This window comes from Phacochoerus africanus, chromosome 1 (assembly GCF_016906955.1).
Source record: "Phacochoerus africanus isolate WHEZ1 chromosome 1, ROS_Pafr_v1, whole genome shotgun sequence".
Taxonomy (NCBI): Eukaryota; Metazoa; Chordata; class Mammalia; order Artiodactyla; family Suidae; genus Phacochoerus; species Phacochoerus africanus.
Genome location: NC_062544.1, coordinates 147,707,975 through 147,725,939, shown reverse-complemented (window position 1 = coordinate 147,725,939; position 17,965 = coordinate 147,707,975). Strand labels below are relative to the sequence as shown.

The 17,965-nt window shown below is 44.7% G+C and overlaps 1 protein-coding gene across 10 annotated transcripts in view; it reads right to left on the bottom strand.

Annotated features, from left to right (window-relative positions):
• ATG7 (autophagy related 7) overlaps positions 1–17,965 on the bottom strand; it is a 376,249-nt gene that overhangs the window by 244,501 nt on the left and 113,783 nt on the right. For 7 of the 10 annotated variants that reach the window (XR_007135006.1, XR_007135009.1, XR_007134999.1 and 4 more), the window contains exons 2-4: positions 7,839–7,965; positions 7,474–7,646; positions 6,685–6,739 (exon numbers count right to left, since the gene is read on the bottom strand). Coding sequence is in view for 4 of the 10 variants with exons in the window: in XM_047780900.1 (XP_047636856.1) it covers positions 6,685–6,739; positions 7,474–7,633 (215 nt within the window). In the remaining 6 variants the exon portion in view is untranslated. Of the gene's footprint in view, positions 1–6,684; positions 6,740–7,473; positions 7,647–7,838; positions 7,966–17,965 lie in introns of those variants that run through there. The other 3 variants (XR_007135007.1, XM_047780919.1, XR_007135011.1) reach the window with 2 other exon arrangements.

Sequence of the window (17,965 nt, the reverse complement as noted above, 5' to 3'; positions counted from 1 at the left end):
CTCCTAGCATCCAAATGTCCCAGGTGTGCAAAGGCCATGCCAAAGGCTTGCTCTAGGTGCAGAGGAAACCACAGCACAAGGACTCAAGGGGCTGCCAGGATGGCTACACTTCTAGGACATCAACCCCCCTCTCCACCCCATGAGTTAATAAATGAGGACAAGCTGCACTTCAAAGGAGAAGCATTTTTCATGACTAAAATCCTACCAGGGGAGGTGGCCAGGAAAAAGAATTTAGAAAGTGATAATGAGAGGGAAACCACTCTAGTAGTTTCTCAAGGGTTCAAGTTCCACTCGTTCCACAAAGAGGTGGCTCAGATGAGGGCTGGAAAGAGCCCTAGACATGGAAACAAGAGAATTTAGTCCAAATCCTGGGCTGGACATTAACAAATTTAGTCTCCTATGACTCCATTTACATTTGGCTCTAGAAAAGCCAAACCCACAGAGACAGAAAGTAGACTGGGGGTGGCCTAGTGCTGGAGAAAGGGGGAGGGGAGGAGTGGAGAGTGAGGGGTAACGGGTACTGGGCTTCTCTTTGGGGTGATGAAAATGTTCTAAATATAGTGGTGGTGGTCACTCAACCTCATGAATATGCTAAAAACTGCTGAAATGTCCATTTTAAACAGGACAATGTTATGGTATGTAAAATATATCTCAATTACGCTATTTTAAAAAACTAGAATTAGGAGTTCCCACCACGGTGCAGTGGGTTAATAAGAATTTGACTGCAGCAGCTTGGGTAACCTTGGAGGTGTGAGTTCAATCCCTGGCCCACTACAGTGAGTTAAAAGACCTGGCGTTGCTGCAGTCAAATTCTTATTAACTTATCCTGCAGCTGCAGCATAAGTTGCAGCCATGGCTCAGAATCAGTCCCTGACTGAGGAATTTCCATATGCCAAGGGTGCGGCCATAAAATAAAATAAAAAACAACCAGAATTAGAAACCTTCCTCATACTCCAAAGCCAAGCGTGAACTCTGAAAGATGTACACACTTACCTGGTGAAGAGTGCAGCCCACAAAGGCCTGAAGCCCAGGCTTCCTTAGGGATGTGACCTCCGACACCTGGCCTTCACTCTTCCCAGTCTCGCTGTGATTACTCAGGAACGCACCACGGCTATTTTGTAATCTCCCGGCCAAAGGCAGGCATGTGGTCAGAGCAAGGCAGTGGAGATGGCCGGGATGGAATAAATCCCCCAGGACAGAGGTGAGTTTTTACACCCCGAGAAATCTTTGCTAAGACTGCAGAGCACTGCATGCCCGAGGGGAACTTCGGGAATCTAATGTGTCCCACTCAGTCAGGGGCACAATGCATTATCTCCTGCTTTCTGCAACAATCTCTGGGAGTATGTGTTTATCCCAGCCGCTAACAGAGTCCACAGCCATCTTTCCACCAACCACACCACATGCCATTTTGCCAGCCAGGCCCGTAGACTGCTTGTAATTGACTCTAACAACTATCCGAGCAACTAGTACCAGTCAGACTTGAGTTAGGTACTAGCAAGACAGCAGAGAATAAGGGCCTGTGCCCTGCACAGGTGACTTTGCAAACAAGACTTCTTTCTTTAGCTACTGTTTAAGTTACTGAGGGCAGGGTTAGGCCTTCCATTTTTCTTAAGTCCAACTTGAGGCTTAGAAAAGAAAGTGGTCCCATTGTGGCTCAGCAAGTTAAGGACCCAATGTTGTCTCTGTGAGGATTCGAGTTCAAATCCTGCCTCGCTCAGTGGGGTAAGGATCTGGCGTTGCCGCAAACTCTAGTGTAGGTTACAGACGAGGCTCAGATCTGGTGTTGAAGATTCGACCCCTAGTTCAGGAACTTCCACATGCTGTAGGTACAGTCTTTTTAAGGGCCACACCCACAGCATATGGAGGTTCCCAGGCTAGGGGCTGAATTGGAGCTTTAGCCACTGGCCTACACCACAGCCACAGCAACACCAAATCTTTAACCCACTGAGTGAGGCCAGGAATCAAACCCACATCCTCATGGATCACAGTTGAGTTCACTGAGCCACAAAGGGAGCTCCAAGAAGAACATTTCTTATGATTAAATAGGTAAATCTTTCTCAAAACAAAGGGTTTTATTATTGTTGTTATCTTTTTAGAGCCATACCCATGGCATATGGAAGTTCCCAGAACTGGAGCTGAAGCTGCAGGCCTACGCCACAAACACAGCCACACAGGATCCAAGCTGCGTCTGCAGCCTACACCACAGCTCACAGCAGTGCCAGATCCTTAACCCACTGAGCAAGGCCAGGGATCGAACCTGTGTCCTCATGGATGCTAGTCAGATTCGTCTCCGCTGAGCCAGGATGAGAACTCCCAGAATTTTTTTTTTTTTTAAATGGCTGCACCTGAGGCATATGGAAGTTCCCAGGCCAGCAACTGAATCTGAGCCATAGCTGCAACCTGCCATAGCTGCAGCAACGCTGGATCCTTTAACCCACTGAACTAGGCAGGGGATCAAACCCAAGCCTCCATTGTGACCCAAGCTGCTGCGGTAGGATTCTTTTTTTTTTTTTTGCTTTTTAGGAATATGGTTCCCAGGCTAGGAGTTGAGTTGGAGCTACAGCTGCCAGCCTTTGTTATAGCCATAGCAACACGGGATCTGAGCCAAGTCTGTGACCTACACCACAGCTCATGGAAATGCCAGATCCTTAACCCACTGAGTAAGGCCAGGGATCGAACTCGAAACCTCATGGGTCCTAGTCAGATTTGTTTCCACTGAGCCACGACAGGAACTCCTGCAGTTGGATTCTTAACCCACTGTGCCACATCGAGAACTCCTATTTTTCTCTTCTTAAACAAATAATTTCTTTTACTTTATTTTTGGCCACACCTGTAGCACCTGGAAGTTCCCTGGCCGGGGAATTGAACCCACACTATAGTTGCAACATGCACCACAGATACGGCGACAATGGATCCTTAATCCCCCAAGCTACATCCTTAATCCCCCAAATAAATAATCTTCTGATGCTTGTAGCTCAACACCTCATCTCCCAGTCTTTCCTGAAAGAAAGGTGAGGCCTTGAGCTCTCCCTGATGGAATCTGAGCGGGGTGATGCATGGCCCCAGCAGGGGAGGGCCTTTAAGAAAGTGGGTATATCTCTCCCTATTTTCACTCTGGTTCTCTTCTGCCTTCTAGTTCTTGCTACCCGAAGGTGACAATTCAGTTTTCAGTAGCACATAAACCATCCAGGATGGTGGCGCCATAAGAGGGAAGGAGACTGGACTCCTGCCCTGGACAATTAAGTGGGCAAGAAACAGACTCCCTCTGTGTCTAGGCCATTACATTTTGCAGTCAGCTCAGCAGTACACCCCACCCTAAGATAGCCCCTTCCAGAGCAAGACAGTTGGTGCCTGACAAAATGCAACTTGACTGATGATGCACCGGATACAATACAGAGAACAGGATGCTGTGTTGCTAATTGCTGGCAGAGATCCAGCAGGCATCCAAGACTCAGAGGAAAGGGGATTTCTCTGATGCTGTGCAAAGTTGAGCTTTATTTCGCAGCTATACATGCACACTAGGCTGTTAGCTCTCCGACTGTACCTTAGTCTTCTGTTTGCCCAGTGCCCAGCACATTCTATCATCAAGACACAGAGGAAGCAATCCGTAAGTGTGCCTGAAATAACCATTATCTTGCCACACTTCTTCCAGCACCCCATGCATTGTAATGCCAATACTTGTCTCTTACCTCCACCCAGAACTCCTTCAGAGCACCCTATTTCCTAAGTCTTTGTATTCCTAACATCTACACATCCTGCACATAAGAAGCATTTGGTGTTTGATGAACAAATTCATAAAGATTTTCCCTACAAACCCATGCAGATGTTCCACAATAAAGGCAAAGAGAGAACAGTAAGAATGAAAATAATCTAAATACAAAGGCCTCGTTTCTCCTGAGGTGCTCCAACTGCTTTCATTAAACTGCCCAACTGTCTTAGTCCACCCTGGCTAAGGCACCACCACAGACTGAGTGTCTGCTAAACAACAGATATTTATTTCTCACAGCTTAGAAAGCTAGAAGTCCAAGATCAAGGGGCCAGCGGGGTTGGATTCTGGTGAAGGCCCCCTTCCAGTTGCAGACGGGCGAGCTGGACCTCCAGGTCCTCTGTTATAAGGGCACTAATTCCACTGATGAGGGCTGTCCTGCAGGCTCTTGGCTCCTCCAAAGCCCTACCTTCTAATGAGATGACCTTGGGCACTGCATTTTCAACAAATGAGCTTTTGAAGGACACAAATGTTCAGGCCACAGCCCTAACCATCCTAAGAAAAAGGCACTCTGAATCAGGAACTTTTAAAAATAGGAAGAACATTAGAAGCTGAGAGAGAAGAGGAAACTGAACCTGAAAAAATGAACTTATTCCAGATAATAATTATCTGGCTGCAGACACAGGGGTTTTTTTGGTTTGTTTTTTTGTTTTTGCTTTTTAGGGCCACACCTGTGGCACATGGAAGTTCCCAGGCTAGGGGTCAAATCGTAGCTGCAGCCACCGGCCTATGCAACAGCCACAGTAACACCAGATCCAAGCCACGTCTGTGACCTACACCACAGCTCATCACAACACTGGATCCTTTAAGCCAGTGAGCGAGGCCAGGGATCGAAACTGCATCTTCATGGATACTAGTTGGGTTCATAACCCACTGAGCCACAGTGGAAACTCCCCACATGTCTTATTCTTGCTCATCTCCCCTCACACACTGTGAGTACGCAACAGCAAAATGAAAAACCGTGACCAGGAAAATAGGGCAGTTGGTGAGAAAGCCACAGCTACAGGATCATAGATTTTCTTATCTACTTCAACTAAAACTTCTGGATTGCTAAGGCTTAAGATGCTTGGATTTTGCAACCAGATCAAATGTAACTTCTGTGAACTGCCTTCTTCTATATAATTAATTGTGCCAAAGAATAAAACTACTGAAACTCAAAAAGTACTAACTTTGGTCTAGTGTCAGGAGTAGACAGGAGGGAGGCTAGCTTGCAAAGAATACTGGACTCAGATTATGCTAAAATTCCAGTGCTGATATTCCCCCTTTACTGGATCCAGATAATTTAAGGCTGTACATTGAATGTATTTTCCTCATTATCTTGTAATTGCTCCAGAAGTAGGTTAGCCTTTGCCAACACAGAAGAGAGATAACTAGGACTTCATTTGTTTTGACAGCAATCACGAGGAATTTATTATGGCACAAGAGCGCCCTGAAGGGAATAAGAAATGCCAACACATACCTTTTAAAGATATAAAAACTAACATCATTTTTGACTGATGTTGTGCAATTCAATTTCACAATTTGATTGCAAAAGATGAATAAAATACGTTGACTTCTGGAGAGTTTGTTTTTTTTTTTAATTCTACAGAGACTTTATTTGAAATATCGTAACCTTTGACTACTACCACTTTCCAGAGCCAGGCAGCCCTTACAAACCCCTCTTGGCTTTCTCCAGACCCCTTACCCTGAAAGGGCTAACAAAGGAGAGAGCAGAAAAAGTTGCCCTCCCTCCCTGTAGCCTTGAACCCTCCAATTCCCGGTTATTGTAAAGCCTCTTGACCTGGTTTGTGCTCCACTTTTGTGAAGAATATAGTTTTTCGAACAACCCAATCAATAATTCCAGGGACTTTAACATTGAACTCTGACCTTTCTGCTTCTAACGTTACTGACCCTCTCTTGCCCTCCTAAAAACATCTCCTTCTTTGGTTTCTGAAACTCTTTTCTGGTTCTTCTCTGACGAGTCTCTGCAGAGTTGTGTCTCCCTGCCCCCATCAGGTCCCATCACTGTTCTGGTCCTTTTTTCACCTTGGGCCTGAGTCTCTCCCTCTCTTATAGCCTCAGGCTCTCCTCTTCATGGACAACCCTCCCTCATGGACACCAGTGCCTCCTGGTCATCTCCACTGCTGTCATTTCAAACTCAACATGTTCTAACCAAACTTACCTTCTCCCCAAAGTGCATCCCTCTCCTGGCTTCTCAGTTGCTCTAAAGACAACAAAAGCCCCCAGCTTCTCAGACTGCAACCTCAGAAATACAATTTACCATTCTCTCACTCTCGCCTCCTAAATTTAGCCCCATGTGACCTTGGGGATGTCATTCTACCTTTTAACTCATGGTTTCCCATCTGTAAAAGAGAGAAAAAGCACACTTGGCAGGTCAAAAGGATTATGTGTGGAAAATACTCAGCTAATTAAGTCAATAAATGTCTCTCTTCTCTCCAGCAACTCCCCACGGCCTCTGATTAGATTAAACAAAACAAAAACAAAACAAAACCAAAAAACTCTTTGAGGGCGTATGTCATGTTTCTTCGTATATCTCTACAATGCCTTGCACAGTGACTTGTATACGGAAGTTGCCTGATAAATGTTCATCGATGCCTATGGATAAGCAACTAAAGGAGTAAGTCAAGGGTAACAATAAAGAATCTCAAATATTAACTACAATAAGAGCCAGGAGGAATGTAATCTAAACTCAATAGATCCAATGTACTTGGCACCTAACAGGCTCTGCAATATCTGCTGAAAAAAGTGAACCAGATAATCCTAAGCATCTCGCTTTGTCTGTGCCACAGGAGATGCCAGACAATCAGGACAGGACAGAAGTTTTCACAGTTCCCCTTGGTCCACCTACAATGAAAGTTAAGAATGCAAAAAACAAAAAAGTGTTCTTTATTTTAGATTTTGAGCAAAATAATACTCACATGTCAAAAGCACTGAACTCCAAGGTTAAACGAGCTGGCAGCCCAGCGGAATCACCTGGACAGGAGGAGAATCACATGTTCAGTTGCAAGGCAATAAAAGTAGCAGTTATAATAAAGATGTGTGTAAATAGTTTTGTTGTTTTTGTTGAGTGCCCCATCCAATTCCTGGTTATCCAAATAAAACAGGGACTTAGCAGAAGAGGACAGCTTTTGTGATGTCAAGGAATTTGCCAAGAATATATAAAAAAAAGGTTCACTGGAAAAAAGATTTCCAATTCTCTCCCCCAGCATTAGCAAGTAATCAGTATTAAATCTTTCTCTCTTTTTTTTTTTTGCTTTTTAGGGCTGTACCCAAGGGACATATAAAGGTTCTCAGGTCAGGGGTTAAATTGGAACTGTAGCTGCAGGCCTACATCACAGCCACAGCAACACAGGGTCCAAGCCGCATCTGCAACCTACGCAACAGCCGGATCCTTAACCCACTCAGCGAGGCCAGGGATCAAACCCGCAACCTCATGGTTCATAGTCAGATTAATTTCCCCTGTGCCACAACAGGAACTCCAGTATTAATTTTTTAGATTAATAAATTGGGTTCTCCTTTTCTTTTCCCAATAAGAGAAAAGAAAGAAGTGAAAGTGAACTTGGGTCAAAAGTCAGGAAGAAAAATAGAAACTAGTCAACAGCATTAATTATAAAAGTCAAGGATATCCTTTCTAGAGGAAAGCTGACCCCAACCTGGGCACAGAAGGTAACAGAAGATGATGGAAGATGGAGTTCCCCATCGCCTACCATTGTAATAATAACCCTTAATGTTCTTGGGAGCTTCATCCAGCCGATACTCATTCAGCTTCTTCTGGGTCAACTCATGCCAGAATCCCACATCCAAGGCGCTGCTGAAGGGGGCAAACTGCAACTTGCAGAGTCCAGGATCCCCCATAGCTGCTGCCATTATTTCTTGCCTGCTAAAAATAAAACAGAACACAGCCACATTGCACAAAACATGGTGAAAAAGGACATGTGCGGGTATGCTTAATCAGAACAGACAAACAAAAGGTAATGAGAACCAGAGGGGCCACCTGAAGACACAATCTTGGGAGTGAAGCGGAGGCGTCTGGCTATTTTGTCAAATGCAGCCTCCTCATGACACAACTGACCTTCCTGGCCTTCGCCTCCACGTCTCTTCCTTTCTTGTACAAGTCAGTCTGACGGGCACACTAGTGCAAGTCCTCCACCACAGTCACAGTCTCAGATGTTGCCGCCATCCCATGTGACCCTAGAGAACTTTACAAGCAAAAAACCCAAGTCCAGTTGGTTAGCAACATAGCAATGCAAAATGTCAGGGTTCCGAGGGAGGCAGCACCTGAGCACCCCAGCGGAGAAGGATGAAGACTTCCCCCCTCAATCACAGAACCACGATTTCTTTGAAATCTCACCTTTTACCTTTCAAATGCAGAAAATCTGCACTTGACTCTACCATATGCATTTTAATATTCCACTGCTCCCCTCAAATCTTCAAATAAACATGTCCATCCCGGTGATCAGGCATGTGTATACTGTAATCCCCATACCCCCTGCACACTCTCAGGGGTACCAAGACCCTAGGGGGAAAAGACCACACAGGAGGGAGCTGGCACTTCCAAGACGCGTGAGCTGATGAAGTCGCTTCACTTTCCATCCTGTCCAACTGCCCCCAGATGACTATTTCTGCAGTAGAGCATATGAACGGGCATACTCATGAGATAAATTTAAAGAGACAAGTCGCATCTATTCAGAGAGGTTTCATGTGAGTTTTGTGCCAAGATCATTAAATATGTTTCACTTTTCTAAACTTGTTAGATAATAGCATTGGAGACAAGGAGCCTTGGTCTGATAGAACAATATGGTACAGTGCAAAGTTAGTAATACATAAACGTGCTGAAAATCAAGAAAGAGGAGCTGAGTGTGGGGCAGAGCAGGGCGGAAGGCTCTGTGAAGGTGACCTTAAAACCCTGCACTGCCTCAGTGTAGATTTGTGGTGTCGTGTATCAGACAGTGCTTGACCCGTGTTTTCAAACTCTCGCCACCTGGAGGACTTATTTAAAAAAGAAGATGTGTGGGCTCCTCATGCTGGGGTATGCGAGAGAAAGGATGGTGAGGGTGGCCAGGCTTAGTGCCCCAGGTGATTTGGATTCAAGTTTGGCACCATTTTGAAGCCTTCAGACACTCTTACTTTTGAAGCTCCCACCTCTAAATTATGTCAAACATACTGAAATGCATCCTTGTGTCATTTTTAAATAATTTCTGCCTTTTGTTCAAAAGGTTCTTTATAACTTTGCTCAGAATGTTCACCTTTGCTCAGGTCATTCCTATACTCACAGGCACCACAAAGTTTGTAGATCCTATGCACTGTGGCTTCAGCAGCATTGGAGAAAGAGACCCTCACAAAGGTAAGCTGGGGCCCACAAACTTTGAGAAATGCCAGTCTAGAACCCCCCTAACAGCCTCCTGCTTAGTTCTCCAGGCCTCCAACTGCTCCTTTCTCTCTTTCTCAACACAGCTAACATGTTCCTTCTGTTGGTTTTTGAATGTTTCCATGCTCAGCCCAATCCTTAGTCTACAGGCTTTCCACAAAACAAAATTTTTCATTTTCTATATCCATTTCCATCTATAAGCCAATGAATTCCAGGACTGTACTTCTAGTGCTAGCCTCCAACCACCTATGTGTCTTCCAAAGCCAGGACTTGAATTTCTCACAGACATTTCAAGTTTGACAAATTCAAAATTGAACATACCTTTCACTAAAATTCTACCCATTTTCTCATATGTCCTAGTTTACTTAATTGCACCACCATATATCCACAAAGAAAACTCTAAGTTATCCGCAATTTTTCTCTCTCACATCCAATAATTCGCTAAATGCTACAGGCTCAACCTTGAACAGTCCTCTGGCATGAGATGAAAGTAGCAGTTACTGAGTGCTGGCCAGAACCAGGCCCTGCCACCTGAATCTACTCCTCCCCAAAGTCCTTAGAAGTGACAATTCCAATTGCGCAGAGGAAAAAACTGAGGTTCTGAGAGGTAAGAATCACCACAGTAGCAGACAGCAATACAAACAGATTTCATCTTACATCCTCTGTGGATCAATCATCAGGTCCCTATACACTTCACTCACCCATAACTTATTCTTTTTTTCTTATTATGGCCATACCTGCAGCATATGGAAGTCCCAGACTAGGGGTCAAATCAGAGCTGCAGCTGCTGGCCTACACCACAGACACAGCCACAGCCACGGCAACATGGGATCCAAGCCGCAGCTTGTGGCAATGCCAAATCCTTAACCCACTGAGCGAGGCCAGAGATAGAACCCACAACCCCCTGGACACTATGCTGGGATCTTAACCTGCCGAGCCACAATGGGAACTCCCCATAACTCCCCATGACTTATTCTTAAAGTCAACGATAACTTATACCACACCATGATGACCTGCTAAGATCACCAGGATGGAATTTTACCAGCTCCAGAGACAAAAGAGAAAATTCTATTCCATACAGCACTTCAGCAGCTAGGAAAAAGTGACTCAAGGTGGGGGGGGGCTACAGAAGAGGATGGACAGGCACGCTAAGAAAGTAATTTGCATAAGAGGCCCATCCTTCATCTTCTGACATACTTAGTCTTTCTCAAACTCTCAACAGAGCCCAAGAGCCAATTTCACAAGAGGATGTGGTTGGTGTCCAGTTGCTAAACTGCTGTCTGAGAGTCTAAGGCAGCAGAAAGGTCTTAAGCAACAGCAGCAAGTGATTAGGAATTTGCTGGAAACATCTAAACAGAATATTCATATAAAGATATCACTTAGCAACCTGTACTTCTCTGTCACATTGCCATCTTCCTTAAACTAGAAGGGAAGACTTAAGGAGTAATGATCAGAGGGAATTCTGGAGGAAGAGGAAGTGAGTCCTAGGTGCAGAGTTATTCATGCGTAACTAACCTAGCTACAAATTACCTGTGTCCTGAAAAGTCAGGTTTGCCCAGCTAATCCTGAACAGCACAGGCGAGACCCAAGGCTTCTGCTTAGCTTTGAAAGCTAAAAGAGGGAGCGTGCTGTGGCTGTGGTGTAGGCCAGCAGCTGCAGCTTTGATGTGACCCCTAGCCTGGGACCTTCCATATGCTGAGAATGCAGCCCTTTAAAAAAAAAAAAAACAAAAAAACCCCCCAAAAAAACAGCTAAAAGTTTATTTCTATCACACTTCAACAGGATATTCAGGATGTGAAACCTGAAAGTTACACAAGATGGGATTGTGTCACTTCCAATGAAAGAGGAAAGGCTTTAACAAAGATTCAACATTGTAATGAACAAGAATGCCAGCAGGAGAGGAAACCCAACGGTAACCAAAATATCCAGTTAAAATTTCACTGAAATAGCAGGTGGGTGTTAAGCAATGGGAACCCTCTGGGGCTACATCTACCACCAGAACAGGTAAATTTCAGGCTTTCATGGAACTAAAACCAAGTCACACTCACCAACTTAAACAAGAGCTCACAAAAATGGCACTGTATGGTACTTACCAAAAGCTCCTGTCCAAATGGACCTAACCCTGGTATCAGTGCTACTCTTCAACCTCAAATCCCCAAAGGAAATGTGTCATAGTGGCTGTCTCCCAGGAGAGAAGCTCTGGGGTCAGGAGATGGGGTGCGGAGAAATTTACTTCATTGTATGGCCTTTTTGTCTTTTGAATTTTGTACTGGGAGGCAAAATTCAGAAATAATCATACAGAAATAAGTAAAATAATTAAAGAAAAAAGCCCTAACCCAATGGCAAGAAGAGAAGAAATGAGATATAGGATGACCAGCTCAGGAGTTCCTGCTGTGTGGCACAATGGGATCGGCAGTGTCTCTGAAGCCCTGGGATGCAGTTCTATCCCCTGCCCAGTGCAGGCGGTTAAAGATCCAGCGTATGTCACAACTGCAGCTCAGATATGATCCCTGGCCCTGGGAGCTCCATATGATCCGGAGCAGCCAAAAAAATAAAATTAATTAATTAATTTTTTAAAAAAGATGACCAGCTCAACTGCCTTGTTTCTAAGAAATACTGCCTTCCTGGGAAACCATAATGCAAGAAGTTTGTGTTGTTCATCTTTCTTCAGCACTTAGCAAGTGCCTAGAATAGATGAGGACCTCAGTAAATGTTGACATGAAATAATAGCTTTCTTCTCCCAAAAAGGCCAATGGATGGATGCTATAGTGAGACAAGATTTTAGCAGAGTTGAAAAATTACTAATAGCCTGAATTGTCTAAATAGGAAGTAGACCGACCATAGAGATGATGAATTTTCCATTAGTGGAAGTGTTCAAACACATGTTAGTTGATCATTTGCCAAGTAACAATGCACAAAATATTATAGTATCGGACAGTCAAATGAGAACAGGGGTTAGCCAGCTTTTTCTGAAAAGGGCCAAGGAGTAAATATTTCAGATACTGCAGACCAAAAACAGTTTCTGTCATATTTTCGTCTTCTTTATTTCCATAACTTTTGATAAATGTTAAAAAAAAAAACAAAAAACACCCCTCCAAAACATTCTCAGCTCATAGACTGCACAAAAAGAGGCCTTGGGCAGGGTGTACCTCCCAGGCTGTTGTTTGCTGACCTTGGACCAGATGATCTTCCAAACTGTTGTTTTTATTTTTTTAAAGATGCCAATAATGCATTTTGGTTTTGGGGAGGCTAACATTTTTGGCAGAATCTTTTCAGAGGGCAGCAGAGATCTTCAAGGGCTGCTGAGGGTGAGGTAGATTATAAGACCAGGTTCTGAGGTCACATTTGCTGTCTGTGATGTGCACCTTACGATGCTGCACACAGGATTTGGCTTGGCTTTTTCTTTTCTGGCCATACCTGAGGCATTTGGAAGTTCCTAGGCCAGGGCTGGAATCTGAGCACAGCTGAAACCTATACCACAGCTGCACACCAGGCCAGGGATTGAACCAGCACCGCCAAAGACACAAGCCAGATCATTAACCCACTGTGGGAACTCCTACACAAACATTTTTATGGACTGGTAAATGCGGTCTCCACACAACACTCTCCCACATGTGACAGCATCACTAAGCCAAAATCAAGCTCATTCGGTATTTCCTGAGGCTCATCACAAGCAGGAAACACCCCAGCATTCCACGTCCTGGGCAGGTCCGTGACCACACCCCTAGCAGTTTCCTTCATACTTTCTCCTGGAGCCCTGCTACTGCCTCCCAAGTTCTCTAGGGCCACCCTGGGGGGCCTGCCACTTCTCACCTCTGAGCTAATGCTGCAGAAACACCCAGTTGCTTGGCTAGCATACCCACTGTTGTGCCTCCCCAGCCCTGTCTGAAAGGCACCCCTGCCCCCATGACTGCCTGGCACTCTTCAAGCCCCTGCACAGAGGTTGAGTGCTCTAGAAGGCCTTCCAGAGCCACCGTTCACTCTCTATTCCTCTCCTGGCCTCCTGCCTACCCAACGGCTACCTCTACATTAGTACTGTTGTTCAATTCTGTGTACCTGGATGCGTTGCCTCCAACAACCTGACTGTAAATCACACACACATAGATCCTGGCTCATATTCCTCTCAATATACCCCAGTCCCTTTCAGAGTGGCGCTCAAATGTCAGTAAGATGGATTCTGGAAACCTTTTATGGGTAACTTCCATAAGAGAAATCAGAGAAAGAACGAACCCAGGCTTTTGGGACAACAAGCACCTTATTACCATGGAAGATGGAGATGGGAGTAAAAAAAAAAAAAAAAAATCGTGAATAACATACAGAGACACACCATATGACATAGAAGGTCTCTAAACTTTTTTAGGACTAAGATCTTAGAAGATAGGAAATATGCATACACAAATTAATTTAAATGAAACTTGAGTTCCCATCGTGGCGCAGTGGAAACAAATCCGACTAGGAACCATGATGAGGTTGCAGGTTCGATTCCTGGCCTTGCTTAGCGGGTTAGGGATCTGGTGTTATGAGCTGTGGTGTAGATAACAGACACGGCTCGGATCCTGTGTTGCTATGACCATGGCACAGGCAGGCAACTATAGCTCCAATTAGACCCCTAGCCTGGGAACCTCTATATGCCACCGGAGCGGCCCTAAAAAAGCAAAAAAATTAAATAAATAAATGAAACTTAAAGACTTCTCTCTTAATGGTTTTCCACGGTTATATAAGTTAAAAGCCCACACTCAGTCTCAAAGTATCTCTTCAAAAAAAACCCAAAACCCATTAACTACAAAAAAGAAAAAGTGACTCTCAAGTGACAATATCTGTCAGACACCACTTTAATGAAGGGATCAAAGTCGACACAGCTAGACACTGTGTGCTAGCTGACAGAAGGCAATGCAAAGAACACAGCATCTATGGTATTCAGCTGAAAACTCATAACCTGGGTCCAATTGGGAGGAAACACCAGATAAATCCAACTGAAAAACATTCTCCAAAATGAATGGGACTGGCTTATAATATTCAAAAGTGTCAAATCTTAAAAGTCAAGGGAAGACTAAGGAACAACTCCAGAGCTTATGAAGACTTGACAACTGGGAGCAATTCATGATCGTGCGTTGACGCTCTATGAAGGAAGTTATTGGGATAAAACTGGAATGCAGTCTCTGGGAGAACTGTATACTGAAGGTCCTTGTGTTACTGCTTTAAGGTGTTTCTGTAAGTTTGAAAATATTCTAAAATAAGATACTAAGATGTGCCTGCACAAACACAACCTGTTCTATTATTCAGCAGGCAAAATCAGTCAGTGTGATAGAAGAATAGTAATGATAGGGTGAGGTGAGGCTATTGACTGGGATGAGGTATGAGAAGCCTCTGAAAAGCTGGAAATACTCTATATTCCATGAGCTGTATGTTGGTTACTAGGGGTGTACGTATGTAAAAATCCAGGAGCTATATATTCACGTTTAGTGCAATTTACTTTCTTTATGTATTTTTTTTTATATAATGATTTCTACTTTTTTCCATTATAGCTGATTTACAGTGTTCTGTCAGTTTTCTACGGTACAGCAAGGTGACCCAGTTTCTTTATGTATGTTATACCTAAATACAAAATAACAGAAAACCCTATATTCAAGTTATACCAATCCCACAAAGAACCTTCCTATATTCATTCAACAGTTAACAGATGACCTGATTTAAATCTAGCTTTGTTGCAAAGAAACTCATTGCTCTAAGGGGTGAAAATGAAATACCATATCCATAAACTTTCTAGCATTTTGTTATTAAAGATGCTGAAGATGAAAGTATTTGGGCTTTGCAGCTTATAAAATTGGGGCATAATCACCTCCTGGAGTGAATCTGCCCAACAGTTCTCTCCTTGTGGGGAACCGACAGGATTGGTGGCAGCAAATGTAAGGCCAGGGGAGGATTTTTGGAAAAGAAGAAGTAAAACTGGTAGAAAATAAGCAACAACCATAGAGATTAAAAAGCAAACAGAAGTTCCCATTGTGGTGCAGTGGCAACAAATCCGACTAGAAATCATAAGGTTGCAAGTTCGATCCCTGGCCTCGCTTAGTGGGTTAAGGCTCCACTGCTGCTGTGAGCTGTGGTGTAGGCCGGCAGCTGTACTCCAATTTGACCCTTAGCCTGGGAACCTCCATATGGTGTGGGTGTGGCCATACAAAGAAAAAAAAAAAAAAGGCAAACAAACCTGTCCTTAGAGAAACTAGACCTTTGAGGGGAAAAGAGAGAAACAGATCAGCTCAACTACCCAAAACACCTCTCGCTATAATTTTTCACACGTGTGCTGTTGGGGTTGTATCTGTTTGCTTTGGGAAGGCAGAGGGGGCTTTAATGGTTCAGAGAAAGGATGGTAAAAGCCAAGGCATCTGGAAAAAAAAAAAGAGTTTCCCATTGTGGTGCAGCAGTATCAAACTCGAGAAGTAACCATGAGGACACACTGTGAGCTGGCCTCACTGGCCTCACTGTGAGCTGTGGTGTGGGTTGCAGACAAGTCTGGATCCCATGTCGCTGTGGCTGTGGTATAGGCCAGCAACTGTAGCTCCAACTGGATCTCTAGCCTGGGAACTTCCATATGTCTCAGGAGCAGCCCTAAAAATAGAAGGGAAAAAAAAAAAAAAACTAAAAAAAAAGCAGCTAAGGTATTTGGGAACCTAGTCTCCAGTCAGATAAACCCATCTTTGAGTTCCAGCTCCTCCTCTCACTGGCTGAGTAGCATGGGGCAGGTAACTCCATCCCCCGTGCTTCCATTTCCTTGTCTGTAAGATGAGGATAATTATACCCAAGCCTCAAGATTGTGGGAAGGGCTAAACAAGAAAGTGTGTGATGTGCGTGTTCCAGTGCCCAGCTTACAGTCAGCTGTCGTATCTGTCATCCTGCCTCCCCATCAGCCACCAGTGCCTGACAATGCAGTCGCCCTTCCCCACGCTCACTATGAAAACGTCTCCTGCCTCAAGCAGGCCTCATTTCAGTCTCACCTCCCTCACAGGGGCATTGCAGACACAGCAGAGGTTTAATTAAATCGAAATACATGGTCTCCTGCCATGGGTCATCCAGGGGAAGTCCAGAGAGCAGCAAGTGCTGAGGGGTTAGGAGCACTATGTTCAATTTCTCTGAGGCCACATGGGGCCAATCACTTAGCAGAAGTGCCAGAATAACCGCAATTTGGCCCTGAAGTACCATCTCTGGGCCAAAATGGAGCACAAGCTTCTGTTCTCATTTTCCCAGCTGCGGGGCTGTGGGCTCTGGCAGTCAGTAAAATAAGCACTGAACCACGTGACCCAGCCCCACTGACAAACACAATAGGCTCTGAGCAGCTGATGGGGGAAGGGGTAGACACAGCCAAGGGTGGGGAGAAGGCCCCCTCACAGCTGGAGCCAATGCACATTTTGTAGGCTAACGATGCTTCTGCAACTTCATAAGCTTGGGAAATAATTTGGAAGGCTGCTGAAGAGGGAGGTTTAAAAAGCCTTCCCTTCCAAAAGGAGAGGGAGAAAACTTCCAAACTTAGAAAGATTAGCTTTCCCAGTAGATGAAAACTCAGAACTCCTACAGGGAAGCCAGCTGGGTACAGAAGCTTCAATTCCTTTTAAAAACTGCATTAGAGTCAAGCTGTCCCTGGGCCAAATGGATGTCTCCCAAAGCCACTAAGTCACCTAAAATGGCTTGTGACTATGCTGAGGTAGGTATACAAGCAGGCCAGTATCTGCTTTTATGGATGAGTTGTGTCCCCAGCCTGGTGAGCCTCCTCTGCCCCCACGGGATCGACACTATTCACTTCTTTGGGAGGTCAACTGGGGAACCAGCCATCACCTCCACAGTCTTCAAACCCTAACCCTCACTCTCAATAGTTACTTCTGGGGGTGGTTTTTCTTCTGTCCTATTTTCCTTCTGCTGTACTAACCCAACCTTCACAGACAACCTATTCTCTTGTTCAGTCTCAGTGTTTGAGAACAGATGCATTGCTACCAGCACTGCGGACTGTGGCAAGCCTATGAGTGGCTGAGAGTGAGAGCTGAGAAAATCAGGCAGGAGAGAGAAACATCATACGAGGAAGAGGGAGAACAGTGTGCCCATTTTTGAGTCCTCTGAGTTATGCCCACCAATCAGCAGTGTCAGCACTGTACAGCCATCTGGAATCACTAAGGAACCCCTAGGTCAAACAACAACTAAAATCCATGATGGTTTCCTAAAAGCTGGCTGAGTTAGGAAGGCTTGCTTCAGAGTAATAGAGTGTGGTCCTCATTTCTGGTGATCTTTTCTTTTTCTTTTTTTTTTTTTTTTTGGTCTTTTTGCCATTTCTTAGCCGCTCCTGCGGCATATGAAGGTTCCCAGGCTAGGGGTCCAATCAGAGCTGTAGCCGCTGGCCTACGCCAGAGCCACAGCAACGTGGGATCCGAGCCACATCTGCGACCTACACCACAGCTCACGGCAACGCCGGATCGTTAACCCACTGAGCAAGGCCAGGGATCGAACCCGCAACATCATGGTTCCTAGTCGGATTCGTTAACCACTGAGCCATGACGGGAACTCCCATTTCCGGTGATCTTTAAGGAGTCCTGGAAAATGACAGAAGTGTTGAAAAACTGGGCGAAACACTTCTTTTCAGATTTTCAAAATACTTGACTTCCAAAGATGAGAATATAGTTGGATTCTGTAGCCCACAGAGAATCTGCTCCCAGGAAAGGTGTCATATAGTCCATGCTAGGTCACATGGCATCTTTGTACAATTAGAAAACTGCACCCCTTCCTCAAGACATTTTACCCTCTTTTCTGAGAAAACTGTCATCATATATTAAGTTAGCTCAAGACATCTT